At 39.9% G+C, this 27,173-nt stretch overlaps 1 protein-coding gene across 1 annotated transcript in view; it reads left to right on the plus strand.

The window, feature by feature from the left end:
• The window catches only part of TMEM131 (transmembrane protein 131), a 177,621-nt gene that overhangs the window by 111,516 nt on the left and 38,932 nt on the right, over positions 1-27,173 (plus strand). Inside the window, exons 8-17 of the mRNA XM_015094508.3 lie at positions 5,647-5,727; positions 11,132-11,282; positions 11,374-11,430; positions 12,296-12,357; positions 20,551-20,659; positions 23,663-23,771; positions 24,597-24,750; positions 24,841-25,011; positions 25,998-26,108; positions 26,197-26,331. Coding sequence (XP_014949994.2) covers positions 5,647-5,727; positions 11,132-11,282; positions 11,374-11,430; positions 12,296-12,357; positions 20,551-20,659; positions 23,663-23,771; positions 24,597-24,750; positions 24,841-25,011; positions 25,998-26,108; positions 26,197-26,331 — 1,140 coding nt within the window. The remainder of the gene's footprint in view (positions 1-5,646; positions 5,728-11,131; positions 11,283-11,373; positions 11,431-12,295; positions 12,358-20,550; positions 20,660-23,662; positions 23,772-24,596; positions 24,751-24,840; positions 25,012-25,997; positions 26,109-26,196; positions 26,332-27,173) is intronic.

Raw genomic sequence — 27,173 nt, forward strand, 5'->3', positions numbered from 1 at the left:
GTGAGGCAGAAGTCCCCTTGAACTTGCTGCCTTCCAGTCCAGTACTGTCCAGCAGAACTTTCTGGTGCAGTGGGAGCGTTCTGTATCTGCTCTGTCCAGTACTGGAACCACCAGCCACTGGGCCTGCTGAGCACGTGAACTTGTGGCTAGGGTGGCTGAGGGCCTGAACCTTCAGTTTTATATCCAGTGATTTAAATGTAAATAACTAAGGCAACAACCTTGTCTAACTCAATGAAACCAAGCCATGCCTGCGGGGCAACCAAAGACTGGCGGGTCATGGTGGAGACGTCTGACAGGTTGTGGTCCACTGGAGAAGGGAATGGCAAACCACTTCAGTATTCTTGCCTTGAAAACCCCATAAACAGTATGAAAAGGTAAAATGATAGGATACTGAAAGAGGAACTCCCCAGGTCAGAAGATGCCCGGTATGCTACTGAAGATCAGTGGAGAAATAACTCCAGAAAGAATGAAGGGATGGAGCCAAAGCAAAAACAACACTCAGTTGTGGATGTGACTGGTGATAGAAGCAAGGTCCGATGCTGTAAAGAGCAGCATTGCAGAGGAACCTGGAATGTCAGGTCCATGAATCAAGGCAAATTGGAAGTGGTCAAACAAGAGATGGCAAGAGTGAACATCGACATTCTAAGAATCAGCAAACTAAAATGGACTGGAATGGGTGAATTTAACTCAGATGACCATTATATCTACTACTGCAGGCAGGAATCCCTCAGAAGAAATGGAGTAGCCATCATGGTCAACAAAAGAGTTTGAAATGCAGTACTTGGATGCAATCTCAAAAACGACAGAATGATCTCTGTTCATCTCAAAGGCAAACCGTTCAGTATCACAGTTATCCAAGTCTATGCCCCAACCAGTAATGCTGAAGAAGCTGAAGTTGAACGGTTTTATGAAGACCTATGAGACCTTTTAGAACTAACACCCCAAAAAGATGTCCTTTTCATTATAGGGGACTGGAATGCAAAAGTAGGAAGTCAAGAAATACCTGGAATAACAGGCAAATTTGGCCTTGGAATGCGGAATGAAGCAGGGCAAAGACTAATCGAGTTTTGCCGAGAAAATGTACTGGTCATAACAAACACCCTCTTCCAACAACACAAGAGAAGACTCTACACATGGACATGACCAGATGGTCAACACCGAAATCAGATTGATTATATTCTTTGCAGCCAAAGATGGAGAAGCTGTATAGAGTCAACACAAACAAGACCAGGAGCTGACTGTGGCTCAGATCATGAACTCCTTATTACCAAATTCAGACTCAAATTGAAGAAAGTAGGGAAAACCGCTAGACCATTCAGGTATGACCTACATCAAATCCCTTATGATTATACAGCGGACGTGAGAAACAGATTTAAGGGCCTAGATCTGATAGATAGAGTGCCTGATGTACTATGGAATGAGGTTCGTGACATTGTACAGGAAACAGGGATCAAGACCATCCCCATGGAAAAGAAATGCAAAAAGGCAAAATGGCTGTCTGGGGAGGCCTTACAAATAGCTGTGAAAAGAAGAGAGGCGAAAAGCAAAGGAGAAAAGGAAAGATATAAGCATCTGAATGCAGAGTTCAAAAAAATAGCAAGAAGAGATAAGAAGGCCGCCTTCAGTGATCAATGCAAAGAAATAGAGGAACAGAATGGGAGAGACTAGAGGTCTCTTCAAGAAGATTAGAGATACCAAGGGAACATTTCATGCAAAGATGGGCTCAAAGGACAGAAATGGTCTGGACCTAACAGAAGCAGAAGATATTAAGAAGAGGTGGCAAGAATACACGGAAGAACTGTACAAAAAAGATCTTCATGACCCAGATAATTACGATGGTGTGATCACTCACCTAGAGCCAGACATCCTGGAATATGAAGTCAAGTGGGCCTTGGAAAGCATCACTACGAACAAAGCTAGTGGAGGTGATGGAATTCTAGTTGAGCTATTTCAAATCCTGAAAGATGATGCTGTGAAAGTGCTGCACTCAATATGCCAGCACGTTTGGAAAACTCAGCAGTGGCCACAGGACTGGAAAAGGTCAGTTTTCATTCCAGTTCCAAAGAAAGGCAATGCCAAAGAATGCTCAAACTACCGCCCAGTTGCACTCATCTCACATGCTAGTAAAGTAATGCTCAAAATTCTCCAAGCCAGACTTAAGCAATACACGAACCGTGAACTCCCTGATGTTCAAGCTGGTTTTAGAAAAGGCAGAGGAACCAGAGATCAAATTGCCAACATCCACTGGATTATGGAAAAAGCAAGAGAGTTCTAGAAAAACATTGATTTCTGCTTTATTGACTATGCCAAAGCCTTTTACTGTGGATCACAATAAACTGGAAAATTCTGAAAGAGATGGGAATATCAGACCACCTGACCTGCCTCTTGAGAAATCTGTATGCAGGTCAGGAAGCAGCAGTTAGAACTGGACATGGAACAACAGACTGGTTCCAAATAGGAAAAGGAGTCCGTCAAGGCTGTATGTTGTCACCCTGCTTATTTAACTTCTATGCAGAGTCCATCATAAGAAACGCTGGACTGGAAGAAGCACAAGCTGGAATCAAGATTGCTGGGAGAAATATCAATCACCTCAGATATGCAGATGACACCACCCTTATGGCAGAAAGTGAAGAGGAACTCAAAAGACTCTTGATGAAAGTGAAAGAGGAGAGTGAAAAAGTTGGCCTAAAGCTAAACATTCAGAAAACGAAGATCATGGCATCCGGTCCCATCACTTCATGGGAAATAGATGGGGAAACAGTGGAAACAGTGTCAGACTTCATTTTTTTGGGCCCCCAAATCACTGCAGATGGTGAGTGCAGGCATGAAATTAAAAGACACTTATTCCTTGGAAGGAAAGTTATGACCAACCTAGATAGTATATTCAAAAGCAGAGACATTACTTTGCCGACTAAGGTCCGTCTAGTCAAGGCTATGGTTTTTCCTGTGGTCATGTATGGATGTGAGAGTTGAACTATGAAGAAGGCTGAGCGCTGAAGAATTTATGCTTTTGAACTGTGGTGTTGGAGAAGACTCTTGAGAGTCCCTTGGACTGCAAGGAGATCCACCCAGTCCATTCTGAAGGAGATCAGCCCTGGGATTTCTTTGGAAGGAATGATGCTAAAGCTGAAACTCCAGTACTTTGGCCACCTCATGAGATGAGTTGACTCATTGGAAAAGACTCTGATGCTGGGAGGGATTGGGGGCAGGAGGAGAAGGGGACAACAGAGGATGAGATGGCTGGATGGCATCACCGACTCAATGGACGTGAGTTTGAGTGAACTCTGGGAGCTGGTGATGGACAGGGAGGCCTGGCGTGCTGTGGTTCATGGGGTCGCAAAGAATAGGACACGACTGAGTGACTGAACTGAACCACATGTAACTAATAACTGTTGTTATCACCGCTCCTGCCCTGAAAAGCTTCGTGTAACCTCGGTGTGTCTTCTCAGGCCTTTCTCTGTGTGCTTGTGTACAGATACAGGGGCACACTGAACTTAATGTTCCTTGTGAGTTTTTTTTTTTTTTTACATAAATTATCATTTGTATATATCATTGGCATCCTTTTTCCCCTAAACTTTATTAGAAATAGCTAGCAGTAGACTGAAGGTCAGGAGTCTGTTGTTCTAGTTTAAAGGTTATCTTCCCTTTGATTTTGTATTTAGCCTTTATCTGTCCCTGTTTCCATATTCCCTTCCCTCTTGTCAGGACTCAACCTTTTAATCTTGTTTCAAACATTGTTAGGCTTGTTTCCTGAATACCTTGGAAGATTTCTAAATGAAATAACACGTGGTGTTTTCTGGTTTTACAGAAAAAGTCCTATAAGTCACCCCATCAGTTAAGGCGCTGTTCGCGTTAGCACAGTCAGTACTGAAGGGGAACAGTAATACATTGGAAGGCAAGTAATAATATGCAGACAAGATCATAGCTCCTTAGTCTTGGGTAAATCATGACTGTAACAACACCACACACCAAAACCAAAAGCCTTTCCGCATACACTAAAGTATTGCTCTTTGTCCTGCTTTGTCCTTTTTTATGTACTCCTGGTTTGTGATAAAGACAAGTAAAGGTTTTCCACCCATTCTCATTCTTCACCCTAGATTTGCGTTTAATTAAATATATTCTTTATTTTTAAGAGGCAGGATAACCTTCCTTTAAACAAAAGGCTCCTTTTTTTTATACGGGCAAAGAGGCATATGACCCTTCTGTTCCTTGCTGTTTACCCAAGAGAAAGAAAAACAGATGTCCACACAAAAACGTAGTGTTCATAACAGCTTTATCTGTAACGACCAAAAACTGGAAACAACCCAGATGTTCATCAGCAAGTGAATGGATCTAGAATTGTGGCATATCCATAAAATAAAAAAAGAAATGAACTGTTAGTAACAAAACAGTGTAATAGATCTCAAGATAATTACACTGAGTAAAAGCAGCCAGACATAAGAGTATACACTGTGTGCTCCCATTTATATAAAATGCTAGGAAACAGACTAATTTTGAGTGGCCAAGAGCAGCTCAGCGGTGCCTGGGGATGGGAAAGGGCCGAGAGTGGCAGGTGGATTGCAGAGGGTGTGAGGAAACTTTGGGAGGTAAAGGGTTTATTTAATATCATAATTATGATGGTAGCTTCATTCCATCTTCATGTACATGTCAGAATCTATCTCGTTGTACACTTTCAAAATGTAGAGTTTTATTGGACATGAATCATACCTCAATACGGCTCTTTTTTAAAAATATGTATTGTTACGGCTGATTTGCATTGTTGTATGGCAGAAACCAGTGCAACACTGTAAAAAAAAAAAATTAAGAAATTAATCAGCTAAAAAAGAAGCATGGGTGTAGGTACACGCCTGCGCGCATTAATGTCTCCGCAGAGATACTAGTGGTCCCTGTGATTTTGCTCCCAGAGGACATCAGATCGTTTGATCCTGCATTGATGCTGTTGCCTGTCGATACGATACGCTCCTCACTGTGTCACAGTTAGGATTTCCCGGGTGGCTTGGTGGTAGACAATCTGCCTGCCCATGCAGGAGACACAGGTTCAATCCCTGGGTCGGGAGTACACCCTGGAGTAGGAAATGACAACCCACTCCAGTATTCTTGCCTGGAAAATCCCATGGACAGAGGAGCCTGGCAGGTAGGCTGCAGTCCATGTGGTCGCAAAGAGTCAGACACGACTGAGCGACTGAGCGCGTGTCGCAGTTGCAGCGGTTATTAGATCTGCTACTGGGTCTTGTTGTAGATGTGCGGATAAAGAAGAACTTGCGTTACTATAAGAAATACAGAATGTGTGTTTCTAAAATTTGATCCTTTCTAGAAACTGTTTCCTTGGGAAAATACAAAAATATATGTCCTCCAGATGGATTTTCTAAAATCCAGTCTCTGAAACAGCTACACTATTTCTGAGTTTGATATTTCAAAGCTACCTGTTTTAATTAAATATTACACCATTGCTTATACATACGGGCACTACCTCTGATGCTGCGACACCATACTTATCCTACCAATACTTATCCTTTGTATCTATAAGCATCTTTTAAATTTTTTCTGATAGATGCAATTAAGCCATCAAACATTTCTGCATAACAGCAAATCACTTGCATCAAGAATATGATTTTAACTTAACCATTGTGTACTCTTCTGTCTCAGGTTGTAGAAATGTACTCTAGTGGAGGAGACCTTCACCTTGAACTTCCCACAGGGCAGCAGGGAGGCACCAGGAAACTGTGGGTGAGTGCAGACATGTTCTCGCGTGAGATCGCTTGAAACCAGTTATTTCCTTACATGCACCAGAAAACACGCAACTGCTCCTCACCCAAAGAAATATGGGTGATGTTTCCATAGTTACTGTCTTAGCATTAAATGTATATCAAATGTATTTGAAAACTGGAGAGACTGGGAGAGTAGAGTGGTATTAGTCAGTTTTGGAAAGAGCAGTGAACAAAATTGGTGGAACCTTTAACCCCCTGTGTGGAAAGGAAGAGATTTTTAACTATTCTTCTGCAGAATAATATTGGTAAAGCTGTCTCTGAATCTAATGATTTATAATATGCTTTACACTAAAACTGAAAAAAAAAAAAACACAAAAACTGTGGAAGGGATTCATGGTATTTTTGAAGGTACATAATTGAACATTCAAACTTATTGTTGATGGTGGAGATGGCATTTGCAGAGGGAACATAGGCCCTTGTGATGACTTAGAAACTAAATTCTTAGGTGATCTCTCAATACATCGACATTTAATGCTGTTGAAGATGTATCAGTAGTTTGTGTAAGTGGTGAGAGAACCACTTTCTCTTGGAGAATATTGGCAAATGTTAACCAGATTAATGAATATGTAGCGATTACCTCATTTGCAAAGGTTGCTGCCATAGGAGGATTGTTTTTATTCTTTAATGTTGTCTGCTGCTGCTGCTAAGTCGCTTCAGTCGTGTCCAACTCTGTGCGACCCCATAGACGGCAGCCCACCAGGCTCTCCCGTCCCTGGGATTCTCCAGGCAAGAACACTGGAGTGGGGTGCCATTTCCTTCTCCAATGCATGCGTGTGTGCTAAGTAGCTTCAGTCGTGTCCAACTCTGTGTGACCCTATGGACAGCAGCCCTCCAGGCTCCTCTGGCCACAGGATTCTCTAGGCAAGATTACTGGAGTGGAGTGCCATTGCCTTCTCCGTTAATGTTGTCTACTCAGCTTTAATCAGAGAAGGGAAAGGCATAGAGTATGCAGTGCTTGTCGCTAAAATCACTGCTTATCCATAATTGAAGACACGTAGACTTGACCGCATGAATAAGTTCTGAAGATCAAAGTTTCTCTGTTAATTGCTCTGTTAATTTGAAAACACGCCGCCTCTTGTTTCTGTCATCTGACCAGTCTCAACCAGGGAAGGAAGGGATGTGCAGGGGACATTTTTTAGGATGTTAACTTGCACATTTAGAAACCAAATTGTCAGTGACTAAGTTAACTCCTAAGACATAGAAACGCTCTAGCTAATAGAAAGGTATGTAATGGACAGCCTTTTGATATCCTTTCACAAAAGTGTTTTGCCTTGAAATTATGATTTCGTTTGAAAAAACTTTAGGAGAAATTGTGTATAAAGCAATGCTTTATATAATTAATTATAAGGTATTAAATTCGTGTTATAATTCTAAATAGAAGAACTAAGAATTTACTGTGATGAGCTTCCCAGGTGGCGCTAGTGGTAAGAACCCACCTGCTAATGCAGGGGACATAAGAAACGCAGGTTCAATCCCTGGGTTGGGAAAATCCCCTGGAGGAGGACATGGCAACTCACTCCAGTATTTTTGCCTGGAGAATCCCATGGACAGAGGAGCCTGGCAGATACGGTTCATAGAGTCACAAAGAGTTGGACATGACTGAAGCAACTTGGCACACACGCTGAAGTGGATTCCAATAAACATTAGAGAATTCAGATTTCTAGTTAAGAACTGTAATGTAGCAGACATGGAAAATTGTTTTAATATTCTTAGCAGCTACAAGAAAAAATAGTGATTCTTATTCCTACAAATCTAGAGTAAGATTGGCCTAGAGAAGGCAGCTGGCCTTGACCTCACTCCCAGCCTGTTTCAGTGAGCAAAGCCCAGAGACCAGTCAGCTCCTGGAGATGAGGATGTGGGTGATCCGTTTCTCATGGCCCCGAGAGGGTTCCAGTCACCTCTTTTCTACTTTGAGTCTAGAAAGTTAAGAGAATGGGGGCAAATGAAGACCAATACATTCTGAACCACAGGGATTTCCTACGATATGCCAAAAGGTGTATGCAGAGAAACTCTGGAACTCTGCCCAGTGAAGCCAGTTTATTATAAAACCAGGAAAAGATTTGTACCTCAAAAAATTTTTTTTCCAGTGATTCTTCCTTCTAGTGTATATGCTGCATTCTCTTCCTTCTAGTATACATGGATGTTTTTACGAACCTACTACTGCGGGCAGGAATCCCTCAGAAGAAAAGGAGTAGCCATCATGGTCAACAAACAAGTCCGAAATGCAGTACTTGGATGCAATCTCAAAAACGACAGAATGATCTCTGTTCGTCTCAAAGGCAAACCATTCAGTATCACAGTTATCCAAGTCTATGCCCCAACCAGTAACGCTGAAAAAGCTGAAGTTGAACGGTTTTATGAAGACCTATGAGACCTTTTAGAACTAACACCCCAAAAAGATGTCCTTTTCATTATAGGGGACTGGAATGCAAAAGTAGGAAGTCAAGAAATACCTGGAATAACAGGCAAATTTGGCCTTGGAATGCGGAATGAAGCAGGGCAAAGACTAATCGAGTTTTGCCAAGAAAATGCACTGGTCATAGCAAACACCCTCTTCCAACAACACAAGAGAAGACTCTACACATGGACATGACCAGATGGTCAACACCGAAATCAGATTGATTATATTCTTTGCAGCCAAAGATGGAGAAGCTGTATAGAGTCAACACAAACAAGACCAGGAGCTGACTGTGGCTCAGATCATGAACTCCTTATTACCAAATTCAGACTTAAATTGAAGAAAGTAGGGAAAACCGCTAGACCATTCAGGTATGACCTACATCAAATCCCTTATGATTATACAGTGGAAGTGAGAAACAGATTTAAGGGCCTAGATCTGATAGAGTGCCTGATGAACTATGGAATGAGGTTCATGACATTGTACAGGAAACAGGGATCAAGACCATCCTCATGGAAAAGAAATGCAAAAAGGCAAAATGGCTGTCTGGGGAGGCCTTACAAATAGCTGTGAAAAGAAGAGAGGCGAAAAGCAAAGGAGAAAAGGAAAGATATAAGCATCTGAATGCAGAGTTCCAAAGAATAGCAAGAAGTGATAAGAAGGCCTTCCTCAGTTATCAATGCAAAGAAATAGAGGAAAAGAACAGAATGGGAAACACTAGAGGTCTCTTCAAGAAAATTAGAGATACCAAGGGAACATTTCATGCAAAGATGGGCTCGATAATGGACAGAAATGGTCTGGACCTAACAGAAGCAGAAGATATTAAGAAGAGGTGGCAGGCATACACAGAAGAACTGTACAAAAAAGATCTTCATGACCCAGATAATTACGATGGTGTGATCAATCACCTAGAGCCAGACATCCTGGAATGTGAAGTTAAGTGGGCCTTAGAAAGCATCACTATGAATAAAGCTAGTGGAGGTGATGGAATTCCAGTTGAGCTATTTCAAATCCTGAAAGATGATGCTGTGAAAGTGCTGCACTCAATATGCCAACAAATTTGGAAAACTCAGCAGTGGCCACAGGACTGGAAAAGGTCAGTTTTCATTCCAGTTCCAAAGAAAGGCAAGGCCAAAGAATACTCAAACTACCGCCCAGTGGCACTCATCTCACGTGTTAGTAAAGTAATGCTCAAAATTCTCCAAGCCAGGCTTCAGCAATACATGAACCGTGAACTCCCTGATGTTCAAGCTGGTTTTAGAAAAGGCAGAGGAACCAGAGATCAAATTGCCAACATCCACTGGATCATGGAAAAAGCAAGAGAGTTCCAGAAAAAACATTGATTTCTGCTTTATTGACTATGCCAAAGCCTTTGACTGTGTAGATCACAATAAACTGGAAAATTCTGAAAGAGATGGGAATATCAGACCACCTGACCTGCCTCTTGAGAAATCTGTATGCAGGTCAGGAAGCAGCAGTTAGAACTGGACATGGAACAACAGACTGGTTCCAAATAGGAAAAGGAGTACATCAAGGCTGTATAGTGTCACCCTGCTTATTTAACTTCTATGCAGAGTCCATCATGAGAAACGCTGGACTGGGAGAAACACAAGCTGGAATCAAGATTGCCAGGAGAAATAGCAATCACCTCAGATATGCAGATGACACCACCCTTATGGCAGAAAGTGAAGAGGAGCTAGAAAGCCTCTTGATGAAAGTGAAAGAGGAGAGTGAAAAAGTTGGCTTAAAGCTCAACATTGAGAAAACGAAGATCATGGCATCTGGTCCCATCACTTCATGGGAAATAGATGAGGAAACAGTGGAAACAGTGTCAGACTTTATTTTTTTGGGCCCCAAAATCACTGCAGATGGTGATTGCAGCCATGAAATTAAAAGACACTCCTTGGAAGGAAAGTTATGACCAACCTAGATAGTATATTCAAAAGCAGAGACATTACTTTGCCAAGAAACGTCCGTCTAGTCAAGGCTATGGTTTTTCCTGTGGTCATGTATGGATGTGAGAGTTGGACTGTGAAGAAGGCTGAGCGCCGAAGAATTGATGCATTTGAACTGTGGTGTTGGAGAAGACTCTTGAGAGTCCCTTGGACTGCGAGGAGATCCAACCAGTCCATTCTGAAGGAGATAACCCTGGGATTTCTTTGGAAGGAATGATGCTAAAGCTGAAACTCCAGTACTTCGGCCACCTGATGGGAAGAGTTGACTCATTGGAAAAGACTCTGATGTTGGGAAGGATTGGGGGCAGGAGGAGAAGGGGACGACAGAGGATGAGATGGCTGGATGGCATCACAGACTCGATGGACGTGAGTCTGAGTGAACTCCGGGAGATGGTGATGGACAGGGAGGCCTGGTGTGCTGCGATTCATGGGATCACAAAGAGTCGGACACGACTGAGCGACTGAACTGGAAAAGTTATGCTACTTACGTGCTAAGAGCGTTACTGAACACATTTGTTGAGCTGTGGATTTGCGTGGGAAGCTTGTTCTGTTATGTTTTAAACTAAAGGAGAGCCAAATCTGTGTTCCCTTAGTTATCATTTAAAGAGAATCCTGTGAACTTCTAGAAAAGTGGTTTCTCTTTGATGGTGATGTGTTTATTGTTTAGAGGATTTGGACTGAAATCCTCCAAACAAGCACACCAATCCAGCAAAAAAGTTGGACTCTACCTTTTAACAGTGACTTTGCAGCTGACAGTTTGTGTTCATATAATTTTATCTCTTTTTTGTTTTGCTCAATTTTATATACCAAACTTCATCAATTTTATGATACACATGTTTTTATCATTTATCCTCCAGAATTGGACTGTGCAGTATAACCAGTGAAATGAATGTGTTTGTTTAATTGGCAGTATTTTTTTCTATATAAAATAATAATGCATCTTCTGGGTGATGTCATCTTATTCAGTAACTGTAGTGGTTTTGCTACATTCTGGTCTGTTAACTTGTCAGGAAATTCCTCCTTATGAAACCAAGGGAGTGATGAGAGCCAGTTTTTCATCTAGAGAAGCAGATAATCACACAGCGTTCATAAGAATAAAGACAAATGCTTCAGACAGCACAGAGTTTATCATCCTTCCGGTTGAAGTGGAAGTTACAACAGGTGAGTGGATGACTAAAGGAGCATAGTTTGTCTTCAGCACATCTTACTCTGGCAAAATGAAATATAATTGTTTACTCTTCTTTTTTCCAAGCCCCTGGAATTTATTCCTCAACTGAAATGTTAGATTTTGGCACACTGCGAACACAAGGTAAAAAAAAGAGATAGTGTCATTATAAGTCTTTTTAAAAAATCCCTGTATTCATCGCTAAATGGCTCTCCTTTAACTCCTCTGTAGTTAGTTCAGCTTTGAAAGTTATTTCTCAGTGTATTACATGATCTTGTAGAAGTCGTCTTCTGGGAAGTCAGAGCCCTTAGGGGTTTACACCCCATTCTTCTGAGGGATGCCATTGCTTACCAGATAGGAAAACAGTGTCATGGATAACTTAAGTCAAGTCTTCTAAACGGAAGATTGAGGCAGAAAGTAGTTTCTTAATCCAGTTTCTCACTTATGTAGTTATGCTAAATCTTTTAATTGTAAAATAAAGGAAATAAAAAGATTTACTTCTGAATTTTTGTTTAGATATGGATTAATTCAGTTGCATTATAATAATGTAATGTTAGAAATCAATCCCTGAGGTCAGAGAACGAATTCAAATTCTAAAACTGAAAATGACCAAAAAGGATTTATTAAAAAAAGAAGGCATGTAATTACAGGCTTCCTCCTGTGGGGCCATATGTAATTGAAATTTGATTGTTTACGATTGAAGACCCATTCTTGAAGGTTAGATTTGGTTTTAATATAATAATTTCATATTGTACTTTATTGAATTGCTTCATTGTGCTTTGCTGGAAAACTAAAAGATTGATGATTATGTCAATTTGTTTTTTTGATCTGATTGTTTACTTCTTATAGTACTCACTGTCCTTAAAAGTAAGGCAGTTCCTGTCTAGGAATGTGCTTGTCATTCTACTTCACATTCTAAAATATATTTAAACTGATATAAGAGAAAGTTTCTAACTTGTTATAGAAAACATACCACTTTAAGAATGTTTCTTTTCCTCAATTTTAACAGATCTACCAAAAGTTTTAAATCTTCATTTATTAAATTCAGGAACAAAAGATGTACCAATAACAGTAAGTTTTTGCTTATATTTTTTCCTAATTTGCATATTCTTTGTTTTTAAACTTATAACAAAGTTATAAAATAAACTTCTGCTCTAAAGGATATCTATTTTGTGGTGACCTGGTGACACTTTGGTTCAAAATAGAGTATAGGAAACCTGTTCTGCCTGTCTGATCAGATTTGAAGGATGAGAAGGGCATGTGAACAGTCTTCTCCAAGGACTCTGAACTAGAGTTCATGAGGTTCCTATTTAGACCTGTGGATTCTGATGAATCCTAGGATCTGTGTGCTGTGTATAAAGAAAATTAGGTTTTTAGACTTAAGGTATGGTTAAGTAAAAAAAGAGATATATGATTCAGATGAGTTGGAAGGAGAAATCAGGAAGCAGAGAAATGTGATAGGTAGTGGTCGAGTGCTGTTAACCCGTGACACAGGGGCCCCTTCTGACTAGCATCTGCCATAGTTATCCTCGGTAGCACCCTGGAACCAGGTCCTCTCACTGTCTCACGCATACGCGTGGAACAAATGACTTTGATGCCTTGTAGTAGAATTGGCGTGCCATGCGGTGGTTTGAGGGAGCTAGAGAATCCAGATTTTGCTTTAGCCCATGACCTCACCTGAGCTGAGGTCCCCAAGTTACACAGAGAATAATGGAAGAGGAAAGCATCTTTTTTATTATAACCTGTGCTGGTGTCAGAAAACGTATATTCAGAGAACTCTGATAAAAGTGAGATAGATCAGATGGGCTTTGAGACTTAGAGACCATTGTCCATTTCCACCCAAACCCAGAATTTTCCACCAACTGGTGGTTAGAGACCAAGGAGAAGAGGGTATACAAACCCCAAGTAATAGGAGAGATGGTCACCCCAGGCAGCCACATTTTAATGCACAGTGACCTTGCTTACTGGGAGAGTTTTGTCAGACATATGACCTAGTATTTCTTGCTTGGTAGGAGACTTGGGAGTGAGTTAGGGGAATGGAGTCTGTAAGGAGCTTCCCCTAGGATACAGTGGAGCTGAAACTGCCCCAGCCTGAGGCTCCTGCCACTCCAGTGTTAGGCCTGCTACGTATACTGGGGTCATGCCCCTGCTCCTCAGGGAGGTCTTCCATAGATGACAAGGAACAGCTCCTTTGACCCTGCCATCCTGATAATCTATTTTTCTTTAAAAAACAAACAGTGCTGACTATTGTTGCTATATTGAGAGGTTAGGGATTAGTTTTGGCTCTTTAATCTGCCTTGAAGTTTTCACGAGTCTATAGAAAAATGAGCAATGTGAATGTTTATAAAAATATGAGTGTGTGTATATGTTAACATAATTAACATGAAGTTGTGAACACCCTTTCTGGATAAGGACCATTCTAAGATAATATTCTTACTTTGACATTAAAATATTTGTTGTTTTATAAATAAAGGTAATACATAGTTGGAGAGAATTGTTTGGATTTTGTTTTTTTAATAGAATGAGTGGGAAAGTATTCTTTCCTCTTCTGTTTTTGGGGAGAGTTTGCGAAGGATTGGTGCTAATTCTTCTTTAAATATTTGGTAGAATTCACCAGTGAAGTCGTCTGGACCTGAACTTTTGTTCATGGGATGTTTTAAAATTACTAATTCAGTCTCTTTACTTGCTATAGGCCTATTCAGATTTTCTATTTCTTCTGGAGCCAGGGTCAGTAGCTTCTGTCTTTCTAGGAATTTTTTCATTTCATCTAAGTTACCTAATTTGTTGGCATACCATTGTTCAGTGTTTGCTTGTAATACTTTTAGTTTCTGTGAGGTAGATAGTAATGGTCCATCTTCCATTCTTGATTTTAGCAATTGTAGTCTCCTCTCTATTTAAAAAAAGTTTTCAGTCAGTCTTCACTAAAGGTTTGTCAGTTTTGTTGACCCTTTCAGAGGACCAAGCTTTGGTTTTGTTAAATTCCTCTATTATTTTTTGGTTGAACATTAAACTACCCTTTGTTTTATGAATAAAGGTAGAAGAGAGTAGGAATTTCTCCTTTTTCCCCTCATCCCCAACATCCTCACATTTGCAAAAATAAAGTTAGACTTCCTTACACACACAGTCACGCATTTTGGGTTTTACCAGTGAAATGAAAAGGCCTAAGAATCACCACTCTATTATAACATTTCAGAGTCTCACTTTATACTCGGAGTTGTGATTCTTTTTGTTCAGACTTTTCCAGTTCAGTGTATCAGAGTTTCCTCCGTCATGGGGTGTGACTCTTTCCGCTCAGTCTATCCAGGTTGCTTTGGCTACAACCTGCTTCTGGAGCCCGACTGACAGCAAGGACCGCAGTTACCACATGGTGATGCTGTGCGCACACCTCCCTTTCCTGCCCACATGCTAGAGGCCTGGCCTCTGGAGAACCTCCTGAAACTCACCATCTGGCTTCATGCTAGGAGTCCCCTTTAAAGTCAGTCGTGCACATGCGTATAGGTCAGACTCTCGGCTGTGGGTGGATGGCCTGTGTTGCCTCAGTTTGAGGCATCAGATAATTATTATTTTGTGTGTGTTCTGCCTGCTGTATATCTTTTACTGGTTTCTTTGATCCTGTGGATTGTCTCGCACAGAGCAGGAGTTCTCATGCCTGTTGGGCAGATTTCAGGCCTGAAGTCCTGTCTCCATCTGTACAGGCTTGGGAGCTTCCCTGGTAGCTCAAATGGTAAAAGAATAAGTATAAATAGGCCCACGTTCCTACTTTTTTATTAAGGAGTTTTAGAATACAATGTAAGTGAACATTTTTTCTCTCACCATGAGTTAGGCTTTGTGCTAAGTTCTTTACATGGATTATCTTTTGATGCAACTCTCCTGTAAGATACACAGGTCCTTCTTTTCCAAATAGGGAAAATGAGTCCGACCTTTTAAAGTAACTGAATTCAGCTATTTAAATGCAAAAGTTCAGTTCATTCAGTCGTGTCCAACTCTTTGCGACCCCGTGGACTGCAGCACGCCAGGCTTCCCTGTCCATCACAGACTCCCAAAGCTTGCTCAAACTCATGTCCTTTGAATCAGTAATGCCATCCAACCATCTCATTCTCTGTCGTCCCCTTCTCCTCATGCCTTCAATCTTTCCTAGCATCTGGGTCTTTTCCAGTGAATCAATTTTTGCATCAGGTGGCCAAAGTATTGGGAGTTTTAGCTTCAGCATCAGTCCTTCCAGTGAATATTCAGGACTGATTTCCTTTAAACATTGACTGGTTGACTGATTGACTAGTTGGCTCTCCATGCAGTCCAAGGGACTCTCAAGAGTCTTCTCCAACAACACAATTCAAAAGCATCAATTCTTTGGCTTTCAGCTTTCTTTATAGTCCAACTCTCACATCCGTCCATGACCACTGGAAAAACCGTAGCTTTGACTAGATGGACCTTTGTTGGCAAAGTAATGTCTCTGCTTTTTATTATGCTGTCTAGGTTGGTCATAACTTTTCTTCCAAGGAGTAAGCGTCTTTTAATGTCTTGGCTGCAGTCACCATCTGCAGTGATCTAAAAAATAAAGTCTGTCAGTGTTTCCATTGTTTTCCCATCTATTTGCCATAAAGTGATGAGACTAGATACCATGATCTTAGTTTTCTGAATGTTGAGTTTTAAGCCTACTTTTTAACTCCTCTCTTTCACTTTGATCAAGAGGCTCTTAAGTTCTCCTTTGCTTTCTGCCGTAAGGGCGGTATCATCTGCGTATCTGAGGTTATTGATATTTCTCCCAGCAATCTTGATTCCAGCTTGTGCTTCTTCCAGCTCAGCGTTTCTCATGATGTACTCTGCATATAAGTTAAATAAGCAGGGTGACAATAGACGTACTCCTTTCCCAGTTTGGAACCAGTCAGTTGTTCCATGTCCAGTTCTAACTGTTGCTTCTTGACCTGCATTCAGATTTCTTAGGAGGCAGGTCAGGTGGTCTGGTATTCCCATCTGTTTAGGAATTTTCCAGAGTTTGTTGCGATCCACACAAAGGCTTTGGCGTAGTCAATAAAGCAGATAGTTTTTTTGGAACTCTCTTTTTGATGATCCAACAGATGTTGGCAATCATCTGCCTTTTCTAAAACCAGCTTGAACATCTGGAAGTTCACGGTTCATATACTGTTGAAGCCTGGCTTGGAGAATTTTGAGCATTGCTTTGCCAGCATGTGAGATGAGTGCAATTGTGTGGTAGTTTGAGCATTCTTTGGCATTGCCTTTCTTTGGGATTGGAATGAAAACTGACCTTTTCCAGTCCTGTGGCCACTGCTGAGTTTTCCAAATGTGCTGGCATACTGAATGCAAAAGTTACATGAAAGTATACTAGGTATGCTCATCAATCAAGTTTTTATGACTGCGTCATTTTAATTCTGTATTCAGTATTCCTATTAAAAACCTATTGGTTTATGTCCTAGATCTACATCTGTGCCTGCCTATATATGTTTTCTTCTAACACCTGAAGCCTATACTCTTGCTTGTGTTTTGGTAGATTTGTTTCCTCATTCATTCATTCATTCCCTCATCCACTCATTCAGTAAATATTCAGTAAGTATCAGCTGTATGCCAGCTTCTGTGCTGAGTGCTGAGGATACAGCAGGGACGCAGAGAACCAAGGTCTTGCCCTTACTGAGCTCATCTTTTTTTAGCTGGGAGACAGACAGACAGGTATGCAACATTATTGTAAACTGAGAAATAAACTGAATGGCGTGTAAGTTAAGGAAGGAGTTGGTTTAGGTAGCGCTGTCTCTGAGGAGCTGACATTTGAGGTAATAACTGAAGAATGAGAAAGCAGGCACCTGTAAGGAAAGCAGAGCTGGTGGACAAGTGTTCCATCACAGGGATGAGCAAGTGCAAAGACCTGAGGGGCTGCTGTAAATGTTGAAACTCACTGGGCTCAGATACAAAAGACGTGCTGGAGGGTCGAGCAGGGTTTCCTGGACTCTTGGGAGGGGTTTTAGTTTTACTATAAGGGCAATGGAAAATTACGGAACTTTAAGTAAGGGTGTGATATCATTTGATCTATGTGTTATTAAAGTCACTGTAGCTGCTTTTTAGAGAATGAACTGAAGAAGGTTAAAAATCTATTGCAGTGGTCCACTTGAGAGATGATGATAGCTTGGACTTCTTGCCTTATCAGCCAGGGGATGAACCCGTCTGCCATGGAAACTGAGTATTAAGAGAGCTTCCCAACGTTTTTCTGTAGTATGCCAGACCTACAGACTGGTGCATATTAGAAAGGTCCCTGCCTCCCTCCCTTCAGGGAATTCAGTGTCTCTTCGTTTTTCAAGATATAAGACTACTTCCCAGGTGGTGCAGTGGTAAAGATTCCACCTGCCAGTGCAGGAGATGTGGGTTGGGAAGACCCCCTGGAGAAGGAAATGGCAGCCCACTCCAGTACTCTTGCCTGGAGAATCCCGTGGACAGAGGATTCTGATGGGCTACAGTCCACGGGGTCACAAAGAGTCTGACATGACTGACCACACACACACACTATAGTAAGCAGTTCCTGATATAAGCTCCTCACCATCAGTAAGCAAGATACCCAGGTTCAAGCCTTCCTGACTCAGCTTGTCTGTGGTGCAACTTTGAAAATAAAGGTTTCCTCAACATTTATAAAACATTAATGCTATATAAATAATGGAGCAGGTTTGCTTGAGGTGTCTTAAAACATTTGTATGACATTTCCTTGCTAATTAATAAGAAATCACAGGTGCCCTTAAATTTATCTCTGTCAGCTTGACATAAGTCTTAGAAAATCTGTGCACCTACTGTTGAAAATACAATCACTGTACACCAGAAGGTTATTATTATTATTGTTGTTATTTTTGCTTGCTTAAAGCAGCTGAGTCGTTTCAGAATGTCCTGAGCCTGGTGTCTCACTTGAGACTTACTGAGCATAGTTGGGTATGAATGTCGTGAGAAAGACTGGAACTAAATTTAGAGCCTGTGCAGGCTGCCTTTCCTGGGAATCTTGCCACATTTTTTCCGCTTCTCAATTATCTTTAAGTAAACAACAGTTAGTGACTGATGCTGAAATATATCGTTAGTATAAATATGCTTATTACAAGTTTCTGATTATTTATTACTTTTCATTTAAAGCCACCAGAATGAGCCAACTGTTTTAAGTCTTTCGTTTATTTTGCTTTGTTTTTGTTTCGGGTTTTAACTGATTGGGGTATTTTTTTCTTTTAATGGTAGTAAGTGAACACTTCAGACCATTTGTATAAAACATGAGTCAATTGAATATTATTTTACTATTAGTGTAAATAATATTACTATTAGTAATACTACTATTGAGGTAATATTAATAATATGGATATAAACTTGTCCTCTGGTAAGGAAAGTCTGAAAGTGTGTTTCATATAAGAAAAACATTTTTTATCATCAGCTAAGTTCTTACTACTTAACAGTGACTATATGTAAGAAATACCATTGCTTAGCTGTTTCTGGCATGGGCTCATGCTTATTACTGATGAACCGCAGCTTACAGTCTTTAAGCGTGTTTGAAAATGGTCAAGGTTCCATTGCTGCTGTATCACAGTCAACAGAGCAAGTGAAAGAATTAGGGACTGAATGTGTCCTCTGTAAACTGCAAAGCTTTACGTGATCATCTCTCAAAATAAATCCTGACCTTGGGATAAATATGACTAATTTGAAGAAAAACAGCAAAATTAACAGAATCACATTTTTTAGATAGATGAAAACCTTGTTGTTGTTTAGTTGCTAAGTCATGTCCAACTCTTTTGCTGCCCCGTGGACTCTAGCCCCGCGTGGATTTCTCAGGCAGGAATACTGGAGTGGGTTGTCATTTTCTTCTCCAGGGTATATTCCTGACCCAGGAATTGAACCTACAGCTGCATTGGCAAGTGGATTCTTTACCACTGAACCACCAGGGAAGCCCCTGATGGAAGCTTAGAAAATACCTAATCCAGTCCCCTACAATTTTACAGGTGGAAGAAACATGGCCCAGAGTAAATTGCAGCCTACAGAAATTTACACTGCAGGTTAAATAGTTAAAATCCTTTCGTTGTAAACTCATCACTCTGGGTTTCTGTACTGCTTTCCTTTCCTTAAGAAAAAATACAGTAGCATAGTATGATGAAACCAAATGAACTTTCTCCAGTTACGTTATAGTCAGGCTGCTTTGTTTAACTGTTAAAAATACATATCAATATATATAACATGCATACCCTTCAAGGAAGGAAAAGATTCATACTTTTAAATGACTGCTAATAACAGCAGGATTATTGATAGCAAATATATTGATATGAACCCATCAGCCCCCCCCATCCCCCCATTAGAGATTCAGAAGCAAAGTAAGAGTTCTCAAAGAAGAAAAAAGATAGAGAGATAAAATGCTGGGAAAGCCTGCAGCCAAGAGCTAAGCCAATTAAGATTTCCAGCACAGAAAACCACAGGGTCCTCCTGAGGACCGTCATCCCAGGCCCAGTAAAGACACCCTGACAGCTGAGTCACTAACCAGCAATGGGAGGGGCTAGCTGGAACTAAGAAGCAGTATCTGCCATCTCTCTGTAGGTAACCAGCTTTGTTCCCTGTGATTGAAACATGGTGCAAGAGAGCGTTTCCTCTCACTCTCCTAAGATGCTTCTTGTGCCTTCGAAGGACTGTCCTTCTTTCTCTTTAGGCACATTTGTTGTTTAGTCACTAAGTCATCTCCAACTCTTCTGCAGACCACAGGGAATCTTTCCGACGCAGGGATTGAACCTGTGTTTCTTGAATCTTGTGCACTGGCAAGCCGATTCTTTACCACTGAGCCACCTGGGAAGCCTAGCTTTTTTAATAGAAAATTCAAACTCTTTTAAATTCAGCTCTTTTAAGTTGAAAGCATTCTGACCTGTTTTAGGTTGCACATTCCTGCCATCCACTTCACCATTCAGCCCCTCAGCCCTTGTAAACCCTGAAGGTCCTCTCTTCTTAGATGTGAATTAGACATTCATTTAGAAAAGAAATACCTTTTTTCTTTATTATGTATTTATACTCATTGCCCTAGTTTGACTTTAGATTTTTTAATACTCACTTGTCTATCACACATTTTTCCTTCTGGTCATCATTTTATTTCATAAAGACTGTCCAGTGAAATTGAGATTGTATCATTTAGCCTACTCCATTTAAAGTGACCACTTAAAGTTTTCAGATTTTGATTCTGCTTCACTTTTCCAGTATACTTTTCAGTATAAACTGGACCACTAAACTAAAATAATGCAGTGTAAATTTTTCTCTTTGCAGAGTGTTCGACCTACACCACAAAATGATGCTATCACTGTACACTTTAAACCAATTACATTAAAAGCTTCAGAAAGTAAATATACCAAGGTAGCAAGTATTAGTTTTGATGGTAAGTATTTAACTTTTTCTAATAGAGTGGTCTTATTTTGATAACTTAGACGACATCTGTGTTGACATCTTAATATAAAAACCCAGGCCATTTTACAGTTAGATTTTATAATACTAGTCAGATTGGTTTTTCTTGTAATCATGAACTCTTATTTGATTGTTTCTTGAAAGTAAATATTATAATTTCATAAACCTGAATTAGTATTAGCAAATACATTAGGATTGCAATTAAATTTTTGTTAATCTAGGCTCTTTCATATACATATTTATTAAGCTTTGTCTTAATTATGAAGTCATTAATTTTTGTAATTGAGTGATACATATTTGAATTTCAGAAGCACATTTGAATTTTAGAGCAGAAGTGAAGTATTTTCTATAACATTTCCATATTTTGGCTTTTATAAACAAGGCAGGCAGTCCCATCTAAATTAAAATGACAACCTTTATCATAGAATTGTCAAGTTAGATAACAGTTATTTCAAGCATGTATGTTGTGTATTTTGACTTCTGAAATGTTAACTCAGACTTTAGCTTGTTTTAATAGCATGTTTTTATTCAGTTCTGCCTATTTAATTAGGAGATGTACTGCATTTACTATCATAAAATGTTTTGAGTAGTAACTTAATGGCTGTCTAAATGTGTGATTAAATTTAATAAAAGCTGAAACTCCAAATGGGGCTTTTCTCATAATGGCCTAGCCAAGTGAGGAGCCCTGAAGCTTGAGCTTTGGCCTCATGATAAAGCCATCTTTGCTCATAATCCACATTTTATAGCTAAGCTTCTCATCAGGAGAGAATGTTTGGCCACTGCGGACCCCCCTGAGTGGGGCCCAATGTCTGTGAGGCGTCTGCGCTCACTCCTCTCACATGGAAGGCCTGGAGCAGCTGCACACTTGGCTGCCAACACAGCATTCATCCTACGAGCTCAGAGAGAACGCCTGAAGAAATTGAGATTATACACATGGCGCACTTTCAAAAACCAGCTGTCAAAAAATAATCAGTATTGCAGAAGGCTTGATGGCACAGATATTTCCGCATGTGTGATGAGTGGTCTTCTGTGTTGCTAAGACACCAGCCATGACCGCCAGTTACCAGTGTCAGTATCAGCAGGTACATTGTCTTCCCTTACTGAGAAAGAGTTTCTGGCCCTCAGAGCAGACAGGTCTGGTAAGTCCAAGAAGGCAGGGCGCACGCTAGGGCAGTGCAGCGGTGCTCCTGTGCTGACAGCTGGTGGCTGCTCCCACAGGGAAATGGATGTCAGGGGTGGCACCACTTCTGAGATCACAGAGTCTAAAATAAGTGTTTCTTAAAGAAACTGTGTAAAATTCAGCACAAAGACAAGAGAAGGCATCTTTTAAAGTAAGTGCTACATTTCTTAAAAGTGCTTTTTATTTATTTACTATAAAAACTGGCAGATTTATTCTGCAAGGGCCCATTTTTCAAGAAGCTCAAGGTGAAGGTGGGAGAGGTTTCCTCCGCTTCTCCTCCCCCTCATCTTTGAAAGTAGTTTTCATTATCATGGAGAAATCCCTCCACTTCCCACTTGCTCCCTCCTCCCCCACCACCACCCCTAGATTACAATACAAATGGTTTTACCACTGAGATTCCTGTGAAAATCATCCATCAAGAAATGCACTTTTTACTTAACTTTGAAAATGTTCAGGGGGAATTCCCTGGCGGTCCAGTGGTTAGGATTCAGCACTTTTACTGCCATAGCCCTGGTTCAGTCCTGGTTGGGAAGCTAAGATTCCACAAGCCCCACAGCACAGCCAAATTAATTAACTAATTATAAAAATAAAAAACATAAACATTTCAGAACGTGCCATGAATATTCACTCTGCAGTGCTGACTTACCATGTAATCATTTGACTCATGAAGTCATGATTCCTTATGATTTTTAACTGAATCTTCTTGACACTTTGACCACTTCATTTGCTAAAATATAACTTGATAAGGTACTATGAAATGCCTAAATTATGACCCTTGTTATCAGCCTTATGTCAAAATAAAGAGCAAAAAAAAAAGCATCCAGAAATGGCTGTACAGTAAGAGAAAGAAATGGGGCTTAATGGGAGGTTTAAAAATCTGAATTCACACTGTCTGTACGTAGCCACATACTAGATGTCATATCATTATTTTGTTCCTTTTTTATGCTAAAGTTGGATAACACACATTTGCAGAACCTACATATAAAATTCTTCTCATAAGTGGAAGTGTTCCTGAAGTACTTTAAAGGAGATAAACATAAACGGCGTCTTTATTTGCTTTGAAAGGAACATCTATTGGGTACCCAGATTGAATCCAACTATTTCTGTAATTCCAGAAGGAAAATCAGAAGTGATCCAAAATTTAAAGGTTTTAACTTCATCTGTGAGAACAGTATGATGGCAGGGAGAGTATATATCTCATAACTCTTGGCATTTCTTGCACCAGGCTACTTTATCGGTATTTATAGCAAGATTCTGACCACACAAGAAATGTCATTTCTTAATCAGCTGTGAACCAGCAGTTCTCAATTTGGAGACATTTGGCAACATCTGCAGACACTTTTGGGTAATGCAGCTGATGTCTCGCAGATAGAGGCTGTCTTGACGGCACTGCCCAACATCCCGCAGTACACAGGACAGCCACCCCACCACCCACCGCACCCCCCACCCCGCCAGCAGAGAAACAGCACCAAGGTTGAGAATCCCTGTTGTGTGTAAAGCCAAAACTTATGGTAATAGAGAAATAGCTCAGATTATAGTGTTTTCCCTCCTGAATGGTGTTCACTTGCTAGTTCCTTACCTATTTATCCCATTACAGGAAAATTGAAATATCTTTCCATTTTTGAATGGAAAGTGTGATATTTGACTTAAAATGTTGTCACTGTATTCTGTGTGCCAGTTTGAAAGCTCACCGTCTTTTTAAGATTTCGATCCGTCCACACAGAGTCACCCTCCTTCTCCTCTATGTAAACGCGTTGGTAGTGGAAGGTGGCAGATATCTTCTGTGCTTCCTTTCAGCATCAAAGGCAAAAAAACCATCTCAGTTTTCTGGGAAAATCACTGTGAAAGCAAAGGAAAAGAGTTATTCTAAACTTGAAATACCTTATCAAGCAGAGGTTTTAGATGGGTGAGTTTCTGTTCTAAATAAACTTTGTAACTTTTTTTTTACTAATCAGTAAATTCTGTTTTCCTGCTCTGTGACTTTAGCAGAAGCAGTAGGCAAATTCACATAAACTCCATGGAATTAAGTATTTAAAAAACTTCAGCCATAAAGGAGAAAAATCTTCTGTATTTTGTTCATTTTTTATTTTATTTTTTTACTTTAAGAAGAAAGTAAATGGGATGATATGATTTGGGCTTAAATGAAATCCTAATGATTCCATAATACAATAGAAAAGTGAACTGTGATTTTTAAATCACTTGAAGCATTTTGTTTCTGTAATTATTTTTGTAACATGCAAATGACTATAGCTTGTTTATTAAAGTATATTGTCACTTGAAACAAAATCATTTTTATTCTTTTATAAACCTATTAAACACTGTTCTAAAATTATAGCTTTTTACAAACAGGTAATAATATATGTAGTTCACTTTCTACTTTAACCAGTAATAGTTTCATGGCCAGCTTAGTAGGGACTTGTTTTAACAAAGCTGGTTGCGACTGAATGATAAACATGGTTTTTCTTTTAAATAGCTTAAAACTTTTTTTTGTTAGTACATTCTTGATGTTCATTGTTTGGTCACATATAATGTAGTAGCAAATAGTTCTTTTTATTACACTATAATGAATTTTCTTTTAAATCATATGGTCAATCACTAAAATATTTATAGTCTGAATCCTCTAACAACAGTCCTTACTGCTAAATGTAAATTATTACTCACCACTGAAGAACTTGCATTATAAATTACCATGTGAAAATAAACACGATTTGTTTCTGTTTTTTTCAAATAGTTATTTGGGATTTGATCACGCTGCAACATTATTTCACATTCGAGACAGTCCTGCTGATCCTGTGGAAAGGCCAATTTACCTTACTAACACTTTCAGCTTTGCGATCCTCATTCATGATGTGTTGCTACCAGAAGAAGCCAAAACAATGTTTAAAGTATGTTTCTGACCCCTCATACTTTGGATTTTACCAGTCTACCAAGCAAATGGTACTGACATGCTTTTTTTCTCTCCCATCATCCCCTAGGTTCACAACTTCAGCAAACCAGTCTTAATTCTTCCCAGCGGATCAGGCTACATTTTTACTTTATTTTTTATGCCGTCCACATCATCCATGCACATAGATAACAACATTTTACTTATTACCAATGCCTCTAAGTTTCACTTACCTGTGCGGGTATATACAGGTTTTTTAGACGTAAGTATGTTATCTACCTTTTAAAATTTAAACTCCCTCCACATCTTTGTTTTTTTCAGCTACTATTAAGTAGTTTTATTGCAGACACTTAAATTTTGCTGTTTTTTTATACTTAACAAGTTGTTCTAATTCCTCCCTAGTCTGTGCTTCCAAGATGTTCACCCTCCCAGCAGCCATATCTCCTCATGACACAGTTGACTTCCCTAGCTACACCTCTGTTTAGATCAGGTCCACTCCTCTTGATTTTGCTTTTAAATTGTTACAGTCATGGGCAAGCTAAAAACAAACTAAGCAGAAGGAACATAATAAGCAAAAAAATTTTAAAAAATACTACAGGGCAAGTGAAAGGGAATTATGTAGGGAAGAGGTGACCAAAACTGAAAACACAAGCCTGAAGAGAAGAATCAGATAAGAAAGAGGGAATCTGGTAGAAAGACACAGATGGAATAGTCATCTAAGTAACGGCAGGAAAGGAAACAGAAGTCTTTCTAATATAGAAAATAAGCCAAGCGGGGCAGGGGAAATCCAAGCAAAGCTGTCCTTAGGGTAATCCATGAAAGAAGCTTGGGAAAGAAAGAAAACTGAGGTAAAAGATGAAAAGAAAGCAAAAAGATAGAAGTGTGGTCCTCCAAAAACCTAGCATCACTAAGAACTTTAGAACCAAAGGGACCTTCGGTATCATACCACTGACACTCCGTCTATATTTCTTCTGCTTAAATGATTACTGGCTTAAAACTGCTTTCATGAACGCGTGAAGTTTGCTGAGACTGGGGACTTTTTGCCTAAATCTCCTGGGCTCCACTTAATCTTACCTAGTACTCAAAATACTTCCATTATACAAAGTTCTTAATTATGTATTATGTACGTGTATATTTACATAAAATGTAGGAACCGTAGTGTACCTTAATACAGTTACTTTTTCTTGAAGTGTTACTGTTACATAAGTGTAACTTTACATCTAATCTAGTTCTTTTCTGTCTTTCCAGTACTTTGTATTACCCCCCAAAATAGAAGAGCGTTTCATAGATTTTGGTATACTGAGTGCGACGGAAGCAAGTAATATTTTATTTGCCATTATAAACAGCAACCCAATTGAGGTAAGAAAAATCTGTTGTTATTCTGAGTCACATGTAGAGATTTTATGCTAGTGCTGCAATGATTGCTTCCATATCTTTCTCTTTTAAGTTGGCTGTAAAAAGCTGGCATATTATAGGAGATGGTTTATCAATAGAACTCGTAGCCACTGAAAGAGGCAACAGAACTACAGTCATCTCAAGCCTTCCAGAGTTTGAAAAATCCTCTCTATCAGACCAGTCATCAGTAAGTAAGCTTTTCTATTGTTTCCTTAAACTTAGATGTGTGTCTAAATCTCAAGTAGAAGACTATTCCTCATGATATTATTTTTAATATTAATTTATTTATTTGACTGTGCTGGGTCTTAGTGGCAGCATGTGAACTCTTAGCTGTGGCAAGTGGGATCTAGTTCCCTGACCAGGGATCAAACCCAGGCCCCCTGCATTGGGAGCACAGAGTCTTAGCCACTGGATGACCAGGGAGGTCCCTCCTCAGAATATTATGAGGTTCATAACAGCATTGGCTATTTGATGTGGAGAGGACCCCATAGGTAATCTGCTCAGACTCACTCCTTTCATAATAGCACTTGAGACTTGAAGGAGTTAAGAAACAGCACAGTTACCATTAGACAGGAGCAGTTTCCATGGGTGCTCAACGAACTCTGTTCATTCAGTTCTCTAGGCGAAAGAAAGACCCCTGCACATGAGTAGAAGTTGTTTTCAGTTCTGCAGTGATATTTCTGTTCAGTTCTCTGTATTGACTGGAGGAGAGTATCAGTGAGACAAACATCATTTGTTTGATCTCTGTGTGGCTCTCCTCATACACTTTTACTCTGTTACGTACGGTTGGTCATAAAAGTACGCGAGACAAGAGCAAGTGAATGTATCAGTCTAGGCCCTCACCACTGCTGAAAAGGAATCTCAGAGTTTAAACTTACTCAGAGCAGAGTTAGTAGGATCACCTGTGCGACTTGGAAGGAACAGAATATAACCTCCTCTGAAGGTTAGGGTACAGCTTCTCATGGCAGTTTTACAGAAGGAAAAGCAGATGTCCTTATGCACAGGGATTGTTGACAAAGACCTTTCCGT

The sequence above is a fragment of the Ovis aries genome, chromosome 3, assembly GCF_016772045.2.
Source record: "Ovis aries strain OAR_USU_Benz2616 breed Rambouillet chromosome 3, ARS-UI_Ramb_v3.0, whole genome shotgun sequence".
NCBI classification, from domain to species: domain Eukaryota; kingdom Metazoa; phylum Chordata; class Mammalia; order Artiodactyla; family Bovidae; genus Ovis; species Ovis aries.